The 24,905-nt window shown below is 44.6% G+C and overlaps 1 protein-coding gene across 3 annotated transcripts in view; it reads right to left on the bottom strand.

The window, feature by feature from the left end:
* LOC141476612 (zinc finger SWIM domain-containing protein 6-like) overlaps positions 1-24,905 on the bottom strand; it is a 179,020-nt gene that overhangs the window by 71,170 nt on the left and 82,945 nt on the right. For all 3 annotated transcript variants that reach the window (XM_074165376.1, XM_074165378.1, XM_074165377.1), the window contains 3 exons: positions 16,747-17,103; positions 12,181-12,329; positions 11,517-11,667 (listed from right to left, as the gene is read on the bottom strand). In XM_074165376.1, coding sequence (XP_074021477.1) covers positions 11,517-11,667; positions 12,181-12,329; positions 16,747-17,103 — 657 coding nt within the window. The remainder of the gene's footprint in view (positions 1-11,516; positions 11,668-12,180; positions 12,330-16,746; positions 17,104-24,905) is intronic.

Genomic DNA, 24,905 nt, shown 5'->3' on the forward strand with positions numbered 1-24,905 from the left:
GGTTACAAGGGAAGCTGCTAGAGGAGGGTGACTTTGGGCTGTACGCCCGTTCCAACGATGTCAGGTGAATTTTACTGAAATGCCCTGAGCAGGAAGACTTAAGTATCTTTTGGTAATAGTATGCCAGCTAACCAGAAGCATTTCCAGTTGCTTCAGCAACTACAGGATCAGTTATTAAAGTGCTTTTAGAACAAATAATTCCTAGATATGGAATAGTAGAGGCAATAGACGAACTCATTTTACTGGAAAAATTCTTCAAGGGGTTATGGTGGCCTTAGGAATACAATGGGATTTGCGTACTCCGTGGCATCCTCAGAGTTCGGGGAAAGTAGAGAAGATGAATGGGGAAATTAAGAAGCATCTTCTAAAATTAGTTTTGGAAACCAAAATGCCATGGATATGTCTTCTACCATTAGCTTTAGCTAGAATACGGGCCAAACCCAGAGGAGACATTCAATTATCCCCCTTTGAATTAATGTTTGGAATCCCTTACCCTGCTAACTCTCGACCTAGTGGGGAGGTAGCAATAAGTGATGTATACTTGAAACAATATGTGGCCAGGATACCGTCTCTTGTGAAATCTCTTTGACAGGAAGCTCAGCTGGCACAGACCCTGCCTTTGGACTTTGCTGTCCATAGCATCCAACCAGGAGATTGGGTCCTAATTGAAGAGTGGAAGGAAGCACCATTGGTGGCAAAGTGGCGGGGACCGTACCAAGTGTTATTAACCACGGAAACAGCAGTTAAGACGGCCGAACACGGGTGGGCTCATCATACTTGAGTCAAGACGTTCAAGGCCCCGGAAAACTGGACTTCAGAACTAGAGGAAGAGGAGGGGAAACTGCGGCTAACCTTCCGTAGAAAAAGACCCGATTAGTAGTATTTGATAAGTTAAAATCAAGGGCAAGACTGGATTGACCTCTGTGTTTGCCACAACAAGAAATTCTAAACTCCACTGCTGGCTGCAACCCAGTAGGCGCTGAGCAGTGGAAGCACATGCCATACCAGACCTCGATTTGAAAAAGTGAAAAATTGAAGTTTAGGGTGGGAGACTAAAACTAACTCTTACAAAGAGTGGATCAGACCAGTAGCCATCAGGTAGACCTCGGGAGGAGTTCCGTGCGTTTACCCAAAGGATCTACGGTATAGGTCCATAAGGAAAGGAGTTCCCTTATTTGAACTTCCAGCAACTGGTGAGCAGACACTAACTGAATTGTTTCTGTATATTCACTTGCCACATCAAGTGTGGAAAGATAATGAGCTCAAGATGAAATTTTTAGTAATGATCGTGTTTCTATATTATTGGCAAAATCGAAGTCTGGGATGGGAAAACTGATTTTTGACTCTAGGGGAAGAGGTAGCCAAAGCTTTTAACCTCAGTAATTGCTGTGTCTGTGGAGGTCCAGGAGGAGCTGAAGATTGGCTGTGGGTAGCCCAGCCTGTCCAGCCTAAATGGTGGGTGAGTGACTGGAGTATAGTGCATAAAGGAACTGGGTTCTGGAAGGAAGGAGGTACGTGGAAAATACAGTACCCAGGAAAAGGAAATTACTGTCTGAATAGAACCAAGACAGGAGGGAAAAATGTAGGGAAAAGCGAATGTGAGTGGACCTTGTAACCAGGGATGGGCTGTTATGATCCTTATTGTAGACCTTATAATTGCTTTAGATACCAAGGAATCACGGAATTGTCAGAGTTGGAAGGGACCTCTAGAGATCATCTAGTCCAACTCCCCTGCTAAAGCAGGATTGCCTAGAGCACATTACTCAGGATTGCATCCAGGCAGGTCTTGAAGATCTCCAGGGAAGGGGACTCCACAACCTCCCTGGGCAGCCTGTTCCAGTGTTGTCACCCTCACTGTAAAGAACTTTTTCCTCATATTTGAATGGAACTTGCTATGTTCCATCTTGTGCCCCTCATCCTGTCACTGGGAACCACTGAAAAGAGTCTGGCTCCATCCTCCTTCAACCCACCCTTTAGGTACTTGTAAGCATTAATAAGGTCTCCCCTCAGCCTTCTCTTCTCCAGGCTAAAGAGTCCCAGCTCTCTCAGCCTTTCCTCATAAGGGAGATGCTCTAATCCCTTAATCATCTCTGTTGCCCTAGATGGAACCAAACACATGTAAAGCTTATAGATGGCACCTGGGTAAAGTGCTCTTTCAAAGAACCTTGGCATAGCGGATGTAAAGCAGCTGCGAGAGAAATTATGCGAAAAGAGGGGGTTAGAGATTCTTTATTCCTGGCTTGTCAGCGGGACAATACCATTAGCAAAAATCATGTAATAAGGGTTTATCAATGGGCCTGGCAAAATTCAAATGGAATTAGGGCCTATTTTAGAAAATTTTGGTTGGCTACAAATCGAACCAAGAATGATAGGGGATGTAACTGTAAATGGCACCCGGATGCGGGAGCCTTTGAATGTGATTATTGCGATTCCTATGGTGATTTAAGTATAGCAGGAGGACCGTTGGGATCAAAAGATACTCTATACTATGAAATACCACAGGATAATGAAACATGGGAAGGCCCATTCGCTAACGGGACTTGGACTTTGAAGGGCCATTATTGGATTTGTGGGCAACATGCCTACCGAAGGTTACCCCCAAATTGGTCAGGGATGTGTTATATAGGATATATTAGACCATTATTTTTCTCGTTACCACAAGTTCAAGGTAACGAGTTAGGGGTTAATGTATATGATGATTTGATAAGAGAACGACGGTCAATTGATAAATCCCTAACTAAAGGTGGTTCTCAGTCATGGGGAAAAGATGAATGGCCACCTGAACGAATTATACAATATTATGGACCAGCAACATGGAATCCCCACAAGGTGATTTCTGGAGCAAGAGACCCCATTCATAATTGTCCTGGGTCTGGCGGGGATAGGGTTAATTCTCCCCAGGACCTAGCAGGGACACAGGTATTCCATCCCATGTGAGCCATGCTCAGGGGGTAACAGGAGCTAGCCGGGGAAGGGAAGGGGAGGGGCAGGAAGTCATCCCCCAGGGGAGCGGAGCGGTCAGGGGGTGTCCCGGGTGCGATCGGCAAGCGGTGGTATCGTACTCGTGGCTGTGTATTCCTCTGTAGGTGTTATTATTGTTGTTGTTTCTTGCTCTCCTTGCTGTTCTGTTAAATTGCCTTTGTCTCAACCCACGAGTTTTTGCCTTTTTCTTCCGATTCTCCCCTCCTGGCCGCGCTGGCGGGGGGAGGGCCCCATCTGAGCGAGCGGCTGCCACGTGGTCCTTTGTTGCCGTCTGAGGCTAAACCACGACAGTCCTTTTTGGCGCCCAACGTGGGGCAACTCGGAGGGTTGAGATAAAAACAGATCTGACCAGAGTGTGCTAAAAGGAATTTGTTATCGGTATTTATTGTATTATCTACCGGGGACAATGTTGCTTCGTTTGTTTTCATGGCTGTGTTATGTAAACTCTTACATGCTCTATGTACTCCCCATGATGATGTTTATCACTTCTGGGAGAGGGATCAGGATTATAATTTTGCTGTCCTGTGCGATATCAACTTATGATATGATAGCATCACTGTTCAGATGGTTATGTTGGGTTGTTTATTTGGCACTGCTTTCCTGCCCATATCTCAGGGAATTTATTAATAAACACACTGAGTCTATGGGGGAAGCAGGGGGGGATGCTTTTCCCAGCTCTTTTACCTCCCTTTTCTCTTTCGTGCTGGATATGCCAGTTTTTGAGAATTTTGAATACTCTTGGGACACGCAGACCAGCTTGGTCCCATTGCTCGGTCTCCTGAATATTTTTCAGTTTTTGTTTAGGGTTAAGCAACTATTTAAGACTACCACCCAGAGATCTGCCCCAAGGCTGGAGAGTCATGGATGGCATGGCATGTGGGAGAACATGGGCAGGTATCCAGAGAGTTTTTCACCTCCAATGGTCTGGGATTTCACCACCGAACAATTACAGAACCCTGATAAAGTGACAGAATATTTGAAAGGAAAATGCTGTGGCTATTCCAGAGAGGCACAACTCACTGCACTGTGCTGGGCCCTGGCCAGTATCTACCAAGCATTGCTCAATGTTGCGCAGCATCCTCAGGAGGAAGAGATGGAAACCAGGCTGACAGGCAGTGTGGCTGCTCCGGCCCCTGCGGCAGGCCCGGTGGCTGCTCCGGCCCCTGCGGCAGGCAGTGTGGCTGCTCCGGCCCCTGCGGCAGGCGCGGTGGCTGCTCCGGCCCCTGCGGCAGGCAGTGTGGCTGCTCCGGCCCCTGCGGCAGGCGCGGTGTCTGCTCCGGCCCCTGCGGCAGGCGCGGTGGCTGCTCCGGCCCCTGCGGCAGGCGCGGTGGCTGCTCCGGCCCCTGTGGCAGGCACGGTGGTTGCTCTGGCCCCTGCGGCAGGCACGGTGTCTGCTCCGGCCCCTGCGGCAGGCACTGCGGCTACTCCAACCCCAGTGGCAGGCACTGCAACTGAACCAGAAAACCAACCTGTGCCCATATCAGTTGCCCCTATCCAGAAGAAGAAATACACCAAGAAATCAGTTCGCTCAGCGAAGGATGACGATGATCCAGGGTTGTCACGAGAACAAGAGGAAGAGGCAGAACCAGAGATAATCACTCGATCCCTGTCCCTGAGCGAGCTGCGGGACATGCGAAAAGATTTCAGCCGACTTCCAGGTGAGCACATTGTCACCTGGCTGCTCCGGTGCTGGGACAATGGAGCTGGTAGCTTGGAATTGGAGAGTAGGGAAGCCAGGCAGCTGGGATCTCTGTCTAGAGAGGGGGGCATTGACAAGGCAATTGGGAAAAGGACACAAGCTCTCAGCCTCTGGAGGCGACTCCTGTCAGGCGTGAGGGAAATGTATCCCTTCAGTGAAGATGTTGTATGTCATCCGAGCAAGTGGACCACCATGGAAAGAGGTATTCAGTACCTGAGAGAATTAGCCGTGCGGGAGATGATTTATTATGACCTGGACAATGCACAGTTACCCACAGATCCTGATGAGATCCAATGCACAAGGTCCATGTGGCGGAAGTTTGTACGGAGCGCACCATCATCATATGCCAACTCATTAGCAGTGATGGAATGGAAAGGCGAAGAGGGACCAACAGTGGATGAGGTGGCTGCCCGACTTCGGCAATATGAAGAAAATCTCTCTTCTCCCCTCGTCTCAGCTGTGGAGAAACTGTCCTGGAAGGTCCAGCAACTTGAAGAGAATATGTCCTCCCCGCCTGTACGAGCCAATATCTCAGCTGTTAGGAACAGACGTTTTTCCACTCAAGATAGAGAATACAGGGAGTACACCCCACGAAGCACCCTGTGGTTCTGCTTGCGTGACCACGGAGAGGACATGAGGAAGTGGGATGGACAACCTACTTCAATCCTACGGGCACGGGTACAGGAATTGCAAGGAAGAACAACCACAAAAGCAGATCTCCCCAGGAAAAGTGCTGCCCCGGTTTCCAATGTGCAGTTCCCCAGACAGAATAGAAGGCCTGAGCCTACTTCTGATCCCCTTGAAGGAACCTCCAGAGCATTTCTGCACGAGGTGAGTGACGGATACTATAACCAGTATTAGGGGGGCCCTGCCTCCAGCCAGGTGGGGGAAAGGGACAACCGAGTTTATTGGACAGTGTGGATTCGATGGCCTGGCACATCAGAGCCACAGGAGTATAGAGCTTTAGTAGACACAGGTGCACAGTGTACCCTAATACCATCAAGCTATAGAGGGACAGAACCCATTTGTATTTCTGGAGTGACAGGGGGATCCCAAGAATTGACTGTACTGGAAGCTGAAGTGAGCCTAACAGGGAATGAGTGGCAAAAGCATCCCATTGTGACTGGTCCAGACGCTCCATGCATCCTTGGTATAGATTATCTCAGGAGAGGGTATTTTAAGGACCCAAAAGGGTACCGGTGGGCTTTTGGCATAGCTGCCTTGGAGGCGGAAGAAGTTAAACAGTTGTCTCCCTTGCCTGGTCTCTCAGAGGACCCTTCTGTTGTGGGGTTGTTGAGGGTCGAAGAACAACAGGTGCCAATCGCTACCACAACAGTTCATCGGCGGCAGTATCGAACTAACTGAGATTCTCTGATCCCCATCCATAAGCTGATTCGTCAACTAGAGATACAAGGAGTGATCAGCAAGACTCGCTCGCCCTTTAACAGTCCCATATGGCCAGTGCAGAAATCTAATGGAGAGTGGAGGCTAACTGTGGACTATCGTGGCCTTAATGAAGTTACTCCACCGCTGAGTGCTGCCGTGCCGGACATGTTAGAACTCCAATACGAACTGGAGTCCAAGGCGACCAAATGGTATGCTACAATTGATATCGCTAATGCATTTTTCTCAATCCCTCTGGCAGCAGAGTGCAGATCACAGTTTGCTTTCACTTGGAGAGGTGTCCAATACACCTGGAACCGACTGCCCCAGGGGTGGAAACATAGCCCCACCATTTGCCATGGACTGATCCAGACTGCACTGGAACAGGGTGAAGCTCCGGAACATCTGCAGTACATTGACGACATCATTGTATGGGGCAACACAGCAGAAGAAGTTTTTGAGAAGGGGAATAAAATAATTCAAATCCTTCTGAAAGCAGGTTTTGCCATAAGACGAAGTAAGGTCAAGGGACCTGCACAGGAGATCCAGTTTTTAGGAGTAAAATGGCAAGATGGACGCCGTCAGATCCCAATGGATGTGATCAATAAAATCGCAGCTATGTCTCCACCAACTAGTAAAAAGGAAGCACAAGCTTTCCTGGGCATTGTGGGTTTTTGGAGGATGCATATCCCAGATTACAGTCTGATTGTGAGCCCTCTGTATCAAGTAACCCGGAAGAAGAACGATTTTAAATGGGGTCCTGAGCAGCGACAAGCTTTTGAACAAATTAAACAGGAAATAGTCCATGCAGTAGCTCTGGGGCCAGTCCGGGCAGGACAAGATGTTAAAAACGTGCTCTACACCGCAGCTGGGGAGAACGGCCCTACCTGGAGCCTCTGGCAGAAAGCGCCAGGGGAGACACGCGGTTGACCCCTAGGGTTTTGGAGTCGGGCATACAGAGGATCTGAAGCCCGCTATACTCCAACAGAAAAGGAGATACTGGCAGCATACGAAGGGGTTTGAGCTGCTTCAGAAGTGGTTGGTACGGAAGCACAGCTCCTCTTGGCACCTCGGCTGCCGGTGCTGGGTTGGATGTTCAAAGAAAGGGTCCCTGCTACACATCATGCAACGGATGCTACATGGAGTAAGTGGATTGCATTGATCACGCAGCGAACTCGAATGGGAAACCCCAGTCGCCCAGGAATTCTAGAGGTGATTATGGACTGGCCAGAAGGCAAGGATTTTGGAATGTCACCAGAGGAGGAGGTGATGCGTGCAGAAGAGGCTCCACCGTATAATGAACTACCAGAAAATGAGAAGAGATATGCCCTGTTCACTGATGGGTCCTGCCGGATTGTGGGAAAGCATAGAAAGTGGAAGGCTGCCGTGTGGAGTCCTACAAGATGAGTTGCAGAAGCCACTGAAGGACAAGGTGAATCAAGCCAGTTTGCAGAGGTGAAAGCAATTCAGCTGGCTCTGGACATTGCTGAGCGGGAAAAATGGCCAGTACTTTATCTCTACACCGATTCATGGATGGTGGCAAATGCCTTGTGGGGGTGGTTACGGCAGTGGAAGCAGAGCAATTGGCAGCGCAGAGGCAAACCCATCTGGGCTGCTGAATTGTGGCAGGATATTGCTGCTCGGGTAGAGAATCTGGTTGTGACAGTATGTCATGTAGATGCCCATGTACCCAAGAGCCGGGCTACTGAGGAACATCAGAACAACCAGCAAGTGGATCAGGCTGCTAAGATTGAAGTGGCCAAGGTGGATCTGGACTGGCAACATAAGGGTGAATTATTCATAGCTCGATGGGCCCATGACTCCTCAGGCCATCAAGGAAGAGACGCTACATATAGATGGGCTCGTGAGCGAGGGGTGGATTTGACCATGGACACTATTGCACAGGTCATCCACGAATGTGAGACATGCGCTGCAATCAAGCAAGCCAAGCGATTAAAGCCTCTTTGGTATGGAGGGCGATGGCTGAAATACAAATATGGGGAGGCCTGGCAGATCGATTATATTACACTCCCACAAACCCGTCAAGGCAAGCGCCATGTGCTCACAATGGTGGAAGCAACCAGTGGATGGCTGGAAACATACCCTGTGCCCCATGCTACCGCCCGGAACACCATCCTGGGCCTTGAAAAACAAGTCCTGTGGCAACATGGCACCCCAGAGAGAATTGAGTCGGACAACGGGACTCATTTCCGAAACAGCCTCATTGACACCTGGGCCAAAGAGCATGGTATTGAATGGGTCTATCACATCCCTTATCATGCACCAGCCTCTGGGAAGATAGAACGGTACAATGGACTGTTAAAAACTGCACTGAGAGCAATGGGTGGTGGAACTTTAAAAAATTGGGATACACACTTAGCAAAGGCTACCTGGCTAGTTAACACCAGGGGGTCTACCAACCGAGCTGGCCCTGCCCAATCAAAACCTCCACGTACTGTGGAGGGAGATAAAGTCCCCGTAGTGCACATGAAGAATATGTTAGGGAAGACAGTCTGGGTTAGTCCTGCCTCAGGCAAAGGCAAACCTGTCCGTGGGATTGCCTTTGCTCAAGGACCCGGGTGCACTTGGTAGGTGATGCGGAAGGATGGGGAAGTTCGATGTGTACCACACGGGGACCTGATTTTGGGCGAGAATAGCCAGTGAATGAAACTGTATGATGTTAATTGCTAAATGACCCTGCCACTGTACATCTCATTTCTGTAACTGCTATTGGTTGTACTATAATAAGAATCACCCAAACTAATGACAAATGGACTCTGATGAAAAACCAAGTAAAGTGCAGCAGCGAAGGGACCAGAACTGACCTCAGCAGCTGGCGTCCAGCAACTTCACTGAGATCGACATCTTCAACCCATGGACCATGGACATGAGCCGCACCGGATACATCAGCCACAAGCCCCAAGAATACAGCATGTGACAGTCCAGCTCCACACACGCTATCTTGCATGCCCTGAGGGACTGTTCCAACAGATGGAGCTCGAAGTCATGGACTAAATGAACTCAGCGGACATTTTAGAGTGATGGCGCACAGACTAAGGACATTACGCGTGTATGGAGATATACATATGTATATATATATGTATGTCAGGGGAAACTGATAGTATTTAATTGGAAACTGTAAGATCTGGGCATGGCATGAAATGGTATGGAATAAGGGGTGGATGATGTCCTGGGTCTGGCGGGGATAGGGTTAATTCTCCCCAGGACCTAGCAGGGACACAGGTATTCCATCCCATGTGAGCCATGCTCAGGGGGTAACAGGAGCTAGCCGGGGAAGGGAAGGGGAGGGGCAGGAAGTCATCCCCCAGGGGAGCGGAGCGGTCAGGGGGCGTCCCGGGTGCGATCGGCAAGCGGTGGTATCGTACTCGTGGCTGTGTATTCCTCTGTCGGTGTTATTATTGTTGTTGTTTCTTGCTCTCCTTGCTGTTCTGTTAAATTGCCTTTGTCTCAACCCACGAGTTTTTGCCCTTTTCTTCCGATTCTCCCCTCCTGGCTGCGCTGGCGGGGGGAGGGCCCCATCTGAGCGAGCGGCTGCCACGTGGTCCTTTGTTGCCGTCTGAGGCTAAACCACGACAATAATTTAAATAGGATAATTAGATTACAAGCTGTTTTTGAAATTATAACTAACCAGACATCTGAGGCTCTTGACCTTCTTGCAGACCGATCTGCAATTTTCCAACACCGAATGGTCCTAGATTATTTGCTAGCAGAAGAAGGGGGAGTTTGTGGAAAACTAAATGAATCCAACTGTTGCTTACAAATTGATGATAACGGGAAGGTAGTAAAACAGATAACAAAAGGAATGAGAAAACTAGCTCATGTGCCAGTTCAAACCTGGAAAGGATGGGAATTAGACATGTTCTCGTGGTTGCCTTGTGGACCATGGATTAAATGCATGTTGTTTTTCTCTTTGTGCAGTGGCAGCTCTGATTTTTGTACCATGTATGATACCTTGTTTTATGCAGCTCATTCAGCATGTAGTCAGAAGAATGCAAGTAGTAGCTGTGCCTAGTGACCCAGAATTAGCTACAAGGGGACAAAAGGTGGTGTCTCTGCAAATAGTTCCAAACCCAAAAATAAGTCAAGAAGAAAAGATCCAATTAATGGTGACTAAACTTTGTGAAGACAGATATTAAAATAAAAAGAGGAGGGATAGATAAGATAGGGATAAGAGTGTCTCCAGAAACAGGGAAGTTAATTTAAATTGCTAGAGTAAGATAACTGAAGAAAATAGGAGAGTTAATTGAAACTGCAGGAGTGAGATAACAGAAAAATAGGGGTATTAACTGAAAATACAGAAGTTTAACTTCTAACTCTTGCGGTTTTATAACTGTCTATGTAATAGGCAGATTGAGAAGTCTGTACCTTCCAATTACCTCAGCCAATAGGCAAAGGAAGAGGGTTACATGCAGCCAGGTAATTAGGATAAAATGGAGGCTGCATCCTCTGGAAAAATAGAGACACCTCACAGGGCAATGCCCCAGTGGGCTCTCCCTTTATTCGAATAAAGTCCTTGCAGGACTCCTCTGTCTCCTTTGTGAACATTGACCTCTGACTACAGGATTTTCTGCACAATACCAACTGGTTAGTGGTTTGTTCCAGTACCTTACATCTAGGTAAGCAATGCTGGTGCTTACTTCATATTTTTCTTTCCACTCACCTACCCACCTTTAAAATATTGGTGACATTTGCCTTCAAGTTGTTTTTAATTTCCCCTCCCTACTACAAATTCCTATAGATTTTGCCAACTTGTGAAGCAGCAATTCAAAACTGTGTCAGCGAGTTTCTGGAACACTTTAGAGCAAGTGTCTTCAGACTTTACCAGTTTAAATATTCCTTTCCAATTTCAGCCTGTTTTCCTCCTTCCATTGTACAAGTCATGCATCTGGTCACAACTGACCTTTCCTGTAAAGCAGTGTTAATTGTTATAGCCTCTTATTTGATCTCCTTTCCTGCTTGGTAATGGACTTCTGCTTTACTTTGTTTCTCTTGTCTCAAACTCAATATTTTCTCTTTTTGCTTTCTATTTCTCTCCAGCTGTGAATCGATTTCTTCCTTAACCTTTCTACTTTAGCACTAGTGGCTTATATACTTCCCCTCAGTTGTGTAGGTACATTTCCACTTTTTGCTTTATTCTTTTTAGATCCTCATGTACTTACAACCTGTTGCAATCATCGTTGTTTCATATCATGTTTCCTCTCCTCCAACTGTAACTGTTTCATGTAGTAGATTAGAAATTCAATTTCATCCAACCTTAACTGAACAAGCAAACCTGCTGAAAACTCTAACCTACTTTACCTATCACCACAATAAAGTTTCTCTCCATCACATACATGTAATTGTTATTATTCATTATATTATTATAATATTATTATATTATTATTCATTATACACATGAACACCTAAATGATTTTGAAATCTATGCGTTTACCCAGTTCATCCCAGAGTTGCCTATACTTGTCAGTCATTGAAGTTCCTTGTTGTCTCCAAAGCGACAGACGAGGATCAGCCATGAACTGTTCTGTGATCAATGTCAACATGCGAGCTCCATTTGAATCTCTCATCTTTAGCATCTCTCGCACCTAGGAAATGAGTTTTTTAATACAAACTTGAAAAAAACAAACCAAACCACAGTACAGACAATATGCTGCAGTGTTAAACAGTCCATCCCTGTTCAATAATATAATTTATGTATCTGATATGAAATTTTTAAGTAGAAAAATAAATAGTCTGCCTTCCCAATTTTAACAACAACTTCTAGTTTCAGTATCCCATTGCAATTCTGCAAACACACTTCTTCCACAATTCACAGGTTTATTACACAAGCTGCTACAAGACCATAATTTCTACACGTTTCTCCAATATTTTGGGGGTAGGAAGGAAGAGAAAAAAGCTGCAGACAGTTGAAATGTTACTTCATATCCTTAAACTGATCTCAAGACACACCAGATTGTGTTTCATTGCATTATGAACTTGCCATCATGTTCCCAAAGCTCTGTCTTCTTTTTAGAACAACATGACTTTGAGTAAGATGTGAATGAGTACAGACTGGCTGGGGGAGTGAAAAGAGGGAAGGTTTAGAGTACTCAACATACCTTTGCAAAAAGCAAATTGAGCTGCTTCCCTGATCCATGGTACCCACCCTGGGAGAGGAAGAGTTTAACCTGTTCTTGGACCTGTTCCTCATCCAAATGCCAGCAGTTTTCATCATCTATGCTAGCACCTGCTGTTGGGTCAGGAGCACCTGCAAACAGAAAGAAAACAAATCATTATGCTCCATATAAAGAAGAGAGGTTTGTGGGTCCAGGGGAAAGAAGTACTGCAGAGGTTTTTGGATTTGTGTATTGTCTCATTTTGAGCGTCTTGACTTTAATCTAAAGGTTCTTTAAAATAGACCTAAATTTCTCCTCAGTAGTCTTAAGCACTTAGAAACGACAGCCTATGAAAAGGTATTTAAATACACAATATTTTAAAATAAAAATAAAACATTAAAAATCAAGGGGAGTTTTTCCTCCTATCTCAGCATCTATTCTAGAATGCTTTTACAAAGAAAATTACACTTAACACAGTATTTCAACAACTACAGTGTAAAACCACTCTTCCAAAAAAAACAAACCTGTGTAATTTTTGTACCTTCAGCAATCTTTCTCAGGTTTAAGTGACTGCTAGCAAGCAGTGCTATTGATGAACATGAGGAAAATCATCACCTCAGTGCCTCTGAGCTGTGATGGCTCTGCAAAGCTAAACAAAGAGTTAAAAAAAAAAAAAACCACCCCAAGCAAACCCAAAGTCTTTAAGCACTAAAGGCATTTCCATCATAAATAAGAGTTACAGCTGTGTAAGACTGTGGTGTTTCTGAAGGAGCATTTTTACATAGACAATGTCATCAGCACAGAGTCTATTAAGAGTAACTACCTGAATTAGCCTAGCGCCAACTAAAGTGACTGGATTTACATCAGGCAGCACTTTGGCCACAGGTTGCTCCAACTCAAATTTTCCAGTTGAGATCAGCGATTTGCCACTTGTGGCCTCTTCTAAAGACTGACAAAATTAAAACAGGTTCTTGCATGATCTAACAATCCGCATATTTCTGAAGAAGCCTGCACATTCACTGTATATTTTTTAAAAAGGTATTAAAACTGAAAGTGTTACAGTCAGGAACTGAGAGTCCAGCTGATATGTAAATGTGTAACTAAAAGGATTAAGGGCACCTTTCTGCAAATACAAACAGAAACAGTGAAGAATACCATCAGAAAGAACCTGTTTAGAAGCCTGCAAAATAAATGGAGGAGTTGCAAAAATTTCTGCATTTACCTTCCCCAATCCACTCAAAGAGTTATCAGTGCAAACCAGCCATACTGATCAAACAGAAGGACACTCCAAGTCAAGGCCTCATATGGAAAGAACCACCAAGAATTCACTGAGACTTCACTCCTGAGTGACCAACCAAGACCTTCCATGAAGCCTCTAAAGGGATTAGTGTGCATGTGCCAGGGTGACGTGAATATTATACTGAGTTCCAGGAAATGTAATGACTATGCATATTCTGTATGGATATAAGTCTCTGTGAATCTCACATTCAGTGGACATGCTGGATGGAGAGATCCCCCATGTCCCTGGTGCCAAATAAAAGAATGCCCACTTCTTAAGACTACAATGGTGTTAAGGAGTTTATTCCCTATTTCAGTGACAAAAGGGCTGAAAAGCACTTATCTAGACTGTCAGGGAAACAACTCAAGGTAGCGCATCACCATACCAGATGTAAGGTATTTTAAGCATGCCCAAGACTCAAGTGAACTTGACATTTTGATTTCAGGCTTGTCACAACTGTACAATCTCTATCTATGTTAGATTTTGAGAAGATGTTAGAAATGAAATTGCATAACACAATCTATCACTTTTAAATCCCTGGTCATGTTACCTCTGTAGCCAATACTAAAAGGAGGATACCGGCAGGGAAGGAAAATTACGTGGTCAGATTTGTGAAAACTTGCTTTCAAAGAAGTCCTGAAAACACAAAAAGCAAAGATAGCTCCAACTCTTCAGATTTACAGGAACTGAAAGATGTATAGAAACATTGATGCTACCGCTTTAAGCCTTTATCTGGGAGGAATACAGAGAAACTATCCAAGTGGCCAGGAACCAGATTAGGCAAACTAAAGCCCAGATAGAATTACATCTGGCCAGGGACATCAAAAACAATAAGAATAACTTCTATAAGTATGTCAGAGATAAAAGGAAGACTAGGGAAGATGTGGGCTCTCTCCAGAAGGAAATGGGAGACTTGGTCACGCAGGATATGGAGAAGGCTGAGGTACTGAACTACATTTTCACCTTGGTCTTCACCAGCAAGGGCTCTAACCACACCACCAATGCTGCAGAAAGCAAAAACAGAAGCTGTGAGAAAGAAGAAACCCCCACTAGAGGAGCAGAACAGGTTCGAGACCATCTAAGGAACCTGAAGGTACATAAGTCCATGGGACCTAATTAAATCAGAACTGGCAGATGAAGTTGCCAAGCCGCTTTCCATTATATTTGAAAAGTCATAACAGTTGGGTGAAGTTCCCAGTGACTGGAAAAGGGGAAACATAATCCCCATTTTCAGAAAAAGGAAGACCCAGGGAACTATAGGCCAGTCAGTCTCACCTCTGTGCCTGGCAAGATCATGGAGCAGATCCTCCTGGAATCTCTGCTAAGGTACATGGAAAATAAGGAGGTGATTGGTGACAGCCAACATGGTTTCACCAAGGGCAGGTCATGCCTGACAAGTTTGGTGGACTTCTACAACGGTGTTCAGCATTGGTAGATAAGGGGAGAGCAACTGACATAATTTACCTGGACTGATGCAAAGCATTTGACACTGTCCCACATGACATCCTGGTCTCAAAATTGGAAAGTCATGGGTCTGATGGATGGACCACTCAGTGGATAAGGAACTGGCTAGGATGGCCACACTCAAAGGGTTGTGGTCAACGGCTCAATGTCCAAGTGGCAGCCAGTGACGAGTGGTGTTCCTCAGGGGTCGGTACTGGGACCAGTGCTGTTCAACATCTTTGTCGGAGACATGGACAGTGGGATAGAGTGCACCCTCAGCAAGTTTGCCGACGACACCAATCTGTGTGGCGCGGTCGACACGCTGGAGGGAATGGATGCCATCCAGAGGGACCTGGACAGGCTTGAGAGGTGGGCCCATGCAAACCGCATGAAGTTCAACCAGGCCAAGTGCAGGGTCCTGCACCTGGGACATGGCAATCCCAGGCACAAATACAGGTTGGGTGGAGAATGGCTGGAGAGCAGCCCTGAGGAGAAGGACTTGGGGGTGTGGGTGGATGAGAAGCTCAACATGAGCCAGTAACGTGCACTGGCATCCTGGGCTGCATCAAGAGAAGTGTGGCCAGCAGGACAATGGAGGGGATTCTGCCCCTCTGCTCTGGTGAGACCCCACCTGGAGTACTGTGTCCAGCTCTGGAGTCCTCAACACAGGAAGGACATGGACCCGTTGGAACAAGTCCAGCGGAGGGCCACAAAGCTGATCAGAAGGATGGAGCACCTCTCCTATGAGGACAGGCTGAGAGAGTTGGGGGTTGTTCAGCCTGGAGAAGAGAAGGCTCCGGGGAGACCTTATAGTGGCCTTCCAGTACACCTAGAAGGGTCTACAGGAGAGATGGGGAGGGACACTTACCAGGGAGTGTAGTGATAGTATGAGGGGTAATGGTTTTAAAATGAAAGAGAAGAAATTTAGACTAGATACCAGAAAGAAATTCTTTACTGTGAGGGTGGTGAGGCACTGGAACAGGTTGCCCAGGGAAGCTGTGGATGCCCCATCCCTGGAAGTGTTCAAGGCCAGGCTGGATGTGACTTTGAGCAACCTGCTCTAGTGGAGGTGTCCCTGCCCATGGCAGGGGGGTTGGAACTAGGTGATCTTTAAGGTCCCTTCCAACCCAAACCATTCTATGATTCTATTGGGGGGGACATCTGTTTACGTATTAGTCTCGTATTAGCATTGATTTGTCATTATGTGCATATTGAAAAAGGTGTTTATTGGTGTAAGGACAGCCAAGCAAACCAATTTCATTTTTTCCTTTTAAGGTGTATTGTTTCCATCTTCAGTGTTTAGTGCTATTATCTATTTTTAGAAAACCATATGGATGTCTCCACACTTTCTCCCATTCTCTGATTAGATACCTGCACCTAGCTAACTTGAAAACACCGAGACCTTGAAACCCACATACCATAGCTGGCTATAAAATAAATATTTTAACAAATTCAGATACTGGAGTCTTCCAGAAGTACAGTTTTCCCAAGCATTAGAAGAGAAATTAGTCTTGTGTCACTCAAACTAGGACAGCCTGCCATGGTCACCAGACCCTAAGGAGAGGGGCTAAGATGCAGAGGAATCCCGTTATCAGAATGATTGCCTTCTTTTTTCCACCTACTCTGTATCTAACAAACTTGCCTTTTCTCTTTTCCAAGAAGTATTACTCCCTAAACATCTTAAAGCAAAGATTCAATAACAGAATCCTCTTTAGTAAACATAATAAAAATCACAAAATAATTCAGGTTGGAAGGGACCTCAGGAGGTCATGCTCCTGAATGCCACAATAAAAAGCTCAAAACCAAAGAGGGAATGAAACAAAAGGAAGAAGTAGTATCAAACTCACCATGGACTTGATTGATTTCTGAATTCTGAGAAAGAATTTCATCTGCTAGTTTTTGAGCAGTTGGCAAAACTTCTGTGTGGTGCACTGTGATCAAATACTGTACAAATTTTTGTAGTTGGTCTCTGTTCATTTGAAAGAGTGTCTCTGAAATGGGAAGATGCAGTTTGACCCAATCTGGCTTGCGGATCCGGTATAAAGAGAGTGCCACAACATGGGCACAGTAAAATATGTCCTTGCTTCCACAGCTACAGGTCACTGAGGTAATCTTGCAACGATCAAAGCTGATAGCTACATTGCAAACAGTTTCTGGCTCTGACTGCATTGCAGGCTCTGTTACTGTGCCACTTAAGTGGAAACCTGTGAAGGGAAAAAAAAAAAAAAAAAAAAGAGCTTACATTATTAATTAAAATACCATCTCATTATCAGTAACCTCTCATTAATCAAGTCATCATCTGTTTCTGAGAAACTATACATCTTAAAGAACTTGCTTTAATTACAAACATGATGAACCCTTTCATATGTACCCTTTTCATCTCCAATAAAAATCAAAAGGAGCTAGTTTACAAGCCCTCTTTGCCATTCCATCACAAAATTCATAAAAGTTTGATAGTAAGAAAAATATTTATTTGGTAAATGATAGCTGCAGAAGCAGAGTTGCATTCCAATTAAGACCAATGTGAGACTCCCAGTAACTCATCAAGCTGGCAGCAATTTTCCAAACCCCACACCAGGGAGCCTGCACCTACCTGCAAACTTCACCATTCTCTCAATAAGTAAGAAGGAAGTAGTGCACTCCAGTGGCACAAACCCAGGTCCTAATATCAACTCTGCCACTGATTCACTGACACAAGTCACTTAACCTCTTTGCTTTCACCTCTCCCATCATTGAGCTGATGCTAAAACTCACCTTCAACCCAAGCAATCTTGTAGGGCAGCTATGTTTCTGTAGCTCTTTGGTGATGGAAACTGCTGCAGTTACTAATATTCACTATTATAAATCTGATATCCTGTGTGAGACACATGCACTGTTTCAGAAGTCTGAAAGAAGTCTATCCACTTGGCAGGATAAGGCAAAAGAGCTGGGTTTTCTTATATTGTAAGAAGGTATGGTATACCATAAGAAAGATGTTCACTTCAGCCACTACTTGACAAAGAACCCTGTTGAACCAAGGTTTTAAATGCTGTTCTCTGAAGATCAGACCTAAACCCATATCTGTTTTCCTAACATGAAGACCCAGGTTTGGCTCTCAATACTTTATCACTGCAAAATGTGGGTGTTTCTTTTGGATTTTATGTATACGTGACATTGATTTTTGGCTCTAGTATTAAATCAGAGATATAGATACAGAGCAATACAAATTTCATATGCTGTATCAGTATTAAACTTGAACAGACTGTGCATATAAAATCTGGAACGGATACTACAAGCAAGCTGTTACATGTTAACTCTTTATAATAGAAATCATAAAACTACAATACCTCAAAGTCTAAAACTGATTTAATATTATTGAAAGTGTGTTGTAGGAAGCTGTATCACATGAAAATTAGGTGGAAGAAAGAAATATATACATAGCTCTAGTCCAAAATGTTGCATCTCCAATTGTTTTTAAAAAGCTCTTCAAGCTACAGGAAATGAAGAGGAAAATCTTTCCTTTTTTCCATTTGTTTATGCTGTACATTTCAGAGCAGGCTGTGCAGTCAGCATCACTGTTTGGATTACATTCAACTGCAGTACTCCGATACTCTAACCTGAAGGTGGTCACACATGCACACTAACCTCGATTTTGCAAGAAGATGTTTAACTGGTAAAGTAGAGTTGAAGCTGAAGAGGCAGTAAGCTGTAAAGTGCACAGAAAGGAAGGAGGGGAGGACAAAGAAGCCCAGGCATACACGGTGTTCTTACTCCTGGCTCCACTCAACACTTATACAGGGAAGGGGAGTGGAATCGCCCCTTGCATCATGAGCTCCTTACTCTGCCTTTCCCTTTGGTTTTTAAATAGTAATGGCATGCTCCCACTTAGCCAGCTCTATTTCAGGTTAATTCCCAGTAAATGAGAGTTGGATTGGTGGTCTCAATGAAATTGTACGGGAGACTTTTTTTTTTTTTTAAATATTACTTTCTTATGAAGCATACATAAAACTCTCATCTATGAGCTGAGGAAAAGCTTAACACTTGAACACTGAAAGGGCCTGGTCCCACTCCTTCCTGCTCTCAGCAAGTAGCTAAGCTCCTACTAATTTTGATAGAAAAAGACCCAATGAAAGATTTTCTATTAAACAATGTTTTTTTAAAGTGCCCAACCAACTACTCCAACAATATTGTCACTTTTAATTTGTCAGTATATAATTCAAGCATTCAAAAGATTAAAGTTATCCTGGACAGATGAGTGTCTCCAGAAATATTGAGTTAACAGCAGACCTGCCTTTAAGTCCCTACTCACATTCAGGCACAAACACAGCTCCCAGCTCACCCTCCCTCTCCACTGAGATTTTTTGATAATTCATGTAACAAGCAGCAACATTTATAAACACAGATCCTGATCTAAACAACTTGACTGTATTAGTGCTGTTATTATCTAATCCATCTTTAAGTTACAGAGGGTTTAAACAAAAAGATCAGCTGCCCTTGCAGCCTAAAATGTAGCAGCTCTGTATTAACTACGGTGCAATGATGTACTATGTCCGGTAATTATGAAGAGGAACTTTCCTCTTCTTTTTCTGTTTGCGTATTTAAAGAAAGAAATTGTTGTTACTAAATATGACCTTTAAAAAGGTTTCAACATAGATTCATAGATTGGTCCAGGCCGGAAGGGACCTCCAAAGGTCATCTAGTCTGACCTTCCCACAGTCAGCAGGGACACCCCCAACTAGACCAGGTTGCCCGGGGCCTCGTCGAGCCTCACCTTGAATATCTCCAGGGAAGGGGCCTCAACCACCTCCCTGGACAACCTGTTCCAGTGTTCCACCACCCTCATAGTAAAGAACTTTTTCCTAATATCCAGTCTAAATCTCCCCTTCTCCAGCTTAAAGCCATTGCCCCTCATCCTGTCACTGCAGGCCTTTGTAAACAGACTTTCCCCAGCCTTCCTGTAGGCCCCCTTCAGGTACCGGAAGGCCGCTATTAGGTCTCCCCGGAGCCTCCTCTTCTCCAGGCTGAACAACCCCAGCTCCCTCAGCCTGTCCTCGTAGCAGAGGTGTTCCAACCCCCGATCATTTTCGTGGCCCTCCTCTGGACCCGCTCCATCAGGTCCACGTCCTTCCTATATTGAGGGCTCCAGACCTGTACACAGTACTCCAGGTGAGGTCTCACCAGAGCAAAGTGGCAGAATCACCTCTCTGGATCTGCTAGCAACGCATCTTTTGATGCGGCCCAGGACGCGATTGGCCTTCTGGGCTGCAAGTGCACACTGCCTGCTCATGTCCAGCTTCTCATCCATCAGCACCCCCAAGTCCCTTTCCTCAGGGCTGCTTTCTAATACCTCATCCCCTAGTCTGTATTGATAGCAAGGATTGTTCCAGCCCAGGTGCAGAACCCTGCACTTGCTCTTGTTGAACCTCATGAGGTTCACCTGGGCCCACCTCTCCAGGTCCCTCTGGATGACATCCCATCCCTCTGGTGTATTGACAACACCACACAGCTTGGTGTCATCTGCAAACTTGGTGATGGTGCACTCAATCCCTCTGTCTATATCATTGATAAAAATGTTAAACAGTACCGGTCCCAGCACGGACCCTTGAGGGACACCACTTGTCACTGCTCTCCATCTGGACTTCAAGCCATTGAGTACCACCCTCTGGATGCGACCATCCAGCCAATTCCTTATCCACCAAACAGTCCACCCATCAAATCCATATCCTTCCAATTTGGCGAGCAGGATGTTGTGGGGGACCGTGTCAAAGGCCTTACAGAAGTCCAGATAGATCACATCCATAGGTCGTCCCTTATCTACTGACATAGTCACTCTATCATAGAAGGCCACTAGGTTAGTCAGGCAGGACCTGCCCCTAGTAAAGCCATGCTGGCTATCTTGAAGCATCTCCGTGTCCTCCATGTGCCCAAGCATGGCGTCCAGAAGGATCTGTTCCATGATCTTCCCAGGCACGGAGGTGAGGCTGACAGGTCAACAGTTCCCAGGGTCCTCCTTTCTACCCTTTTTAAAAATGGGTGTGATGTTTCCTCTCTTCCAGTCCGCAGGGACTTCACCTGACCACCACAACTTTTCAAATATCATGGAAAGTGGTCTGGCAACTACATCAGCCAGTTCCTTCAGGACTCTGGGGTGTATTTCATCAGGTCCCGTGGACTTGTATATCTTCAGGTTCCTCAGTTGATCACGTACCTTGTCTTCACTATCAGTGGGAGGGACTTTGTCACCTTGGTCTCCAACTTGTGGGCCATCAACATGGGAGCTAGGAGGAAAAGGGTTGCCAGTGAAGACTGAGGCAAAAAAGTTGTTGAGAACTTCCGCCTTCTCCTCATCCGTTGATACAAGTTCCCCACTGTTGCTCACCAGAGGGGGTATGTTTTCTTTAACCCTCCTTTTCTGGTTAATGTACCTGTAGAAGCCTTTCTTGTTTTTCTTTACATCCTTTGCCAAGTTCAGTTCTAGCTGTGCCTTGGCCTTCCTGACCTCATCCCTACACAGCCAGGCAACGGCCCTATACTCTTCCCAGGATGCCTGTCCCTTCTTCCATTTCCTGTGTAGCCCCATCTTGCCCTTTAGTTTGACCAGCAGGTCACGGCTCAACCATGGTGGTCTCCTGCCCTCCTTGCCCAATTTCCTACGTATGGGGATTGAGATCTGTTGTGCTCTATAGAGAGCGGCCTTAAAGATCTGCCAGCTTTGTTCCGCTCCCTTGTCCTTGAGGGCCATTTCCCACGGGGTCCTATTTACTAACTCCTTGAAGAGCTGGAAGTTTGCTTTCTTAAGATCTAGAGTCCTAACTGTGCTTCTCGTGGGCTTCAAACTCCTTAGGACAGTGAACTGCACTAGGGCACGATCACTGCAGCCCAGGCTGCCTTCAACTTTGACATCCCTGATGATTTCACTAGCATTTGTGACCAACAGGTCCAACAATGCATCTCCTCGAGTAGGGCTGTTAATTTCTTGTCTCAAGAAGTTGTCATCTAGGCACTCTAGGAGCTTCCTGGAGTGCCCGCAGCCAGCCATGTTGCTTATCCAACAGATGTCGGGGTGGTTGAAATCCCCCAGCAGGATGAGAGCCTGTGATCATGATGCCTCCTCAAGCTGGAGTAAGAAGGCATCATCGATAGGCTCCGCCTGGTCAGGCGGCCTGTAGTAGACTCCTACCACAAGGCTCCCTTTGTTGTCCCAATCCCTAATTCCTATCCATAAGCTTTCGACCTGCTCATGGCTGTTCTTTAGCAACAACTCTTCACACTCTAGCCACTTATTTACATAGAGGGCAACACCTCCACCCTTTCTTCCTCTCCTATCCCTTCTGAACAGCTTGTAGCCATCGATGGCCACACTCCAGTTGTAGGATTCATCCTACCACATTTCTGTGATGGCAACTATATCATAATTTTCCTGCTGTATAATGGCCTCAAGCTCCTCCTGTTTGTTGCCCATGCTGTGTGCATTTGTGTAGATACACTTCAGCTGGGCTGATTGTCTTGCCACTCTTTGGGGGGGACAAGCCCTATTTCCCACCTGACCATGTTTAGTCCCTTCTATAGTTGCCAACCTATTACTTCTCCTTATGACTTTGCTACTGTATGGAAGTTGGAGGGCCTTGCTATCATCCCATCCTTCCAACCCTGATGTGTCATCCTGCCACTTGCCACAGACCCTTCTGATATTATCGTTATCTGCCTCAAGTGAAATGGCAGGCTGAAGGCTATCCTTGGGCTCATCTCTAGTGTACCTTTGTTTAACATGCAACAAAACAATTCATGAAATTTCAGCTCAGAAGCCCTAGTAGGGCTGTTATAATTTAACCTACCAGACATCAAATGCCTTCTCCACTAGCCCACAACACTGCAGAGTACTCAACAGGGAGGGCTGTTCCCCTCCTGCAGACATAGCCTTTATCTTTTTTAACCTAACCATCTAACATTCTCCAAACAAAATATCAAAAGCTTGATGCACTGTGCTTTGCTAGAAAGCTTTCACCAGCAGTAATTTATAGCCTGCCAAGAAGAGAGATGTTACATGCTTCTGGAAGAAGGCAAAAGGAATCACCTGCACAGGAACTCTAAGATAATGACATTTCACTAAGATATAAAGGAACAGAAAAAGTCTCTTCAGCTAAAAGCTGCAAGCCTTCACTCCAAATATGTATTTCCCTTCAAAGGGAAAATTCTTCTTTTACTCAAAGTTACAAACCTTTGCTGAAAGTATTTATCCATTCAAAAATATCCTAAAAACTCCAGTGTTTCAACCTTTAAAATAAAAAGCTTGCTCATTATTATCTAAAGACAACAAAAGATATGCAGGCAGAAAAGCATATGTTCACTACTATTTATAGAGCAGGCATGTTTCACCTGTGCCCTTCAGCTGCTGCAGTTCAAAATGTTTTACTGTTTTCAAACCAGCACTTGACCAGTAATTCAAGCTCTGCTGATATTTTCAACGCACAGAGGCTTTGCATTCTGCAAAAATGCATTTAGAAAAGCAGTTAGAGCATTAAGACAACGTATCAAATGAAGCTCTTCTACAAAGCAATTTTGGTTTTGTTGAACGCTCACCTCAGAAACAAACACATCACAAAAATGATTTAACAGCCAAAAAATGTTTGGGTTTTTTTTTTTTTTTTCCCCACTGCTGTACTTTTAGAAGGAAAATGTGCCAGAGTGCCATCAGGAGGCAAGCATTAAGTCACTGAATTCTACAAAGTAAGTTTTGACAAAGTCTGTTTGACAGTATCCAGTCCATTAAGTAAAAACATTCTGGGACTGCAAAGCTACCTGATGAATAAAAATTGACATTACTACAACATAGTATTTGCCAGCACAGATACATATGCTTCAGACACCCTTCTGAGTTTTATCATAGAAAATAAATACTTAAGAAGAAAACAAAAGAAACTTAAAACTGTAAGGCACTAAAGAGGAGAAACGGCAGCAGCATGCAGAGAAACAGCAGCAGGTCAGCTTTCAGTTACTCAAGTCAAAAGCAAGTTTTGAAATAGTGAGTTGCACTAATCCAACAGCATAACCAGCAAATTTACTGCATTAAATAAGCATGACCAATAGCATCTCACAAGACTGTTTCTACTGTCACCTTATGTTACAAAACATTTTCTACAATCTAACCAAGACCAAAGACGTACTTTAAAAGATACTGACCAAAACGAACAAAACCTTATCAGAACAAACAACCATTTCTAATGCTAAGGGGGAGGGAAGCAAATTTATGCTGGTGTTTTATGGTGGTGTGGCTCAGGGAAATTATAAAAGAGAAAATAAAACATAAATTTTAAATTAACTATAAATAGTAATTCAATCTAAAGTTTAAGACTGTTGGATTCTTTTCTCTCGATAGCTTAGAACTCAAAGTTCTAAAATATTCCTGTAGTCAAAAAAAAAAGAAATTAGAGAAAAAACCCCTCTCATTCAAGGGGAGCTGTATCCATTTGTGATTCAATCAACAATACAGCAAGCTATTATGAAATTAACTTTAGCTGAAAAGATATTTTTAATAATTCTCTCAGTAAACTTTTTAGCTGCCTATTCAAAAGTACCAATAACATGACATCAAAACAAACACATCACCAACTCAAAAATAGCAGACTATTCTTACAAACACAGAATAATAGTACTTTAGAAAAATTTATTAAAAAAAAAAAAACCCTGCATTGCATATAATAAAAAAAAAAAACCTCTACTATCAAGAATTCTAACAGCTAAAAAAATAATCACACTTGCAGTTGAAAGCTTTGATTGAAATGCAACCGTAGATCAACACTGGGTATTGCTTATCCTTTATAGAAAACACAAAAATATCTGAACTGGATTACAGAAGCACCCTAAAGCTTAAAAAGCTCTGAATAACTTTGTGCTATGTACCTTTTGAGAACACCATACACACCCTCATCCACTACATTCACTTTATCTTAAAACAGAAAGTGTATTACCAACTGTATTTGGAAAACAGAAAAGTTCCTTTATGTTGATCCACTGACCTTTTTTCAAA

Source organism: Numenius arquata, chromosome W (genome assembly GCF_964106895.1).
Source record: "Numenius arquata chromosome W, bNumArq3.hap1.1, whole genome shotgun sequence".
Lineage (NCBI taxonomy): Eukaryota > Metazoa > Chordata > Aves > Charadriiformes > Scolopacidae > Numenius > Numenius arquata.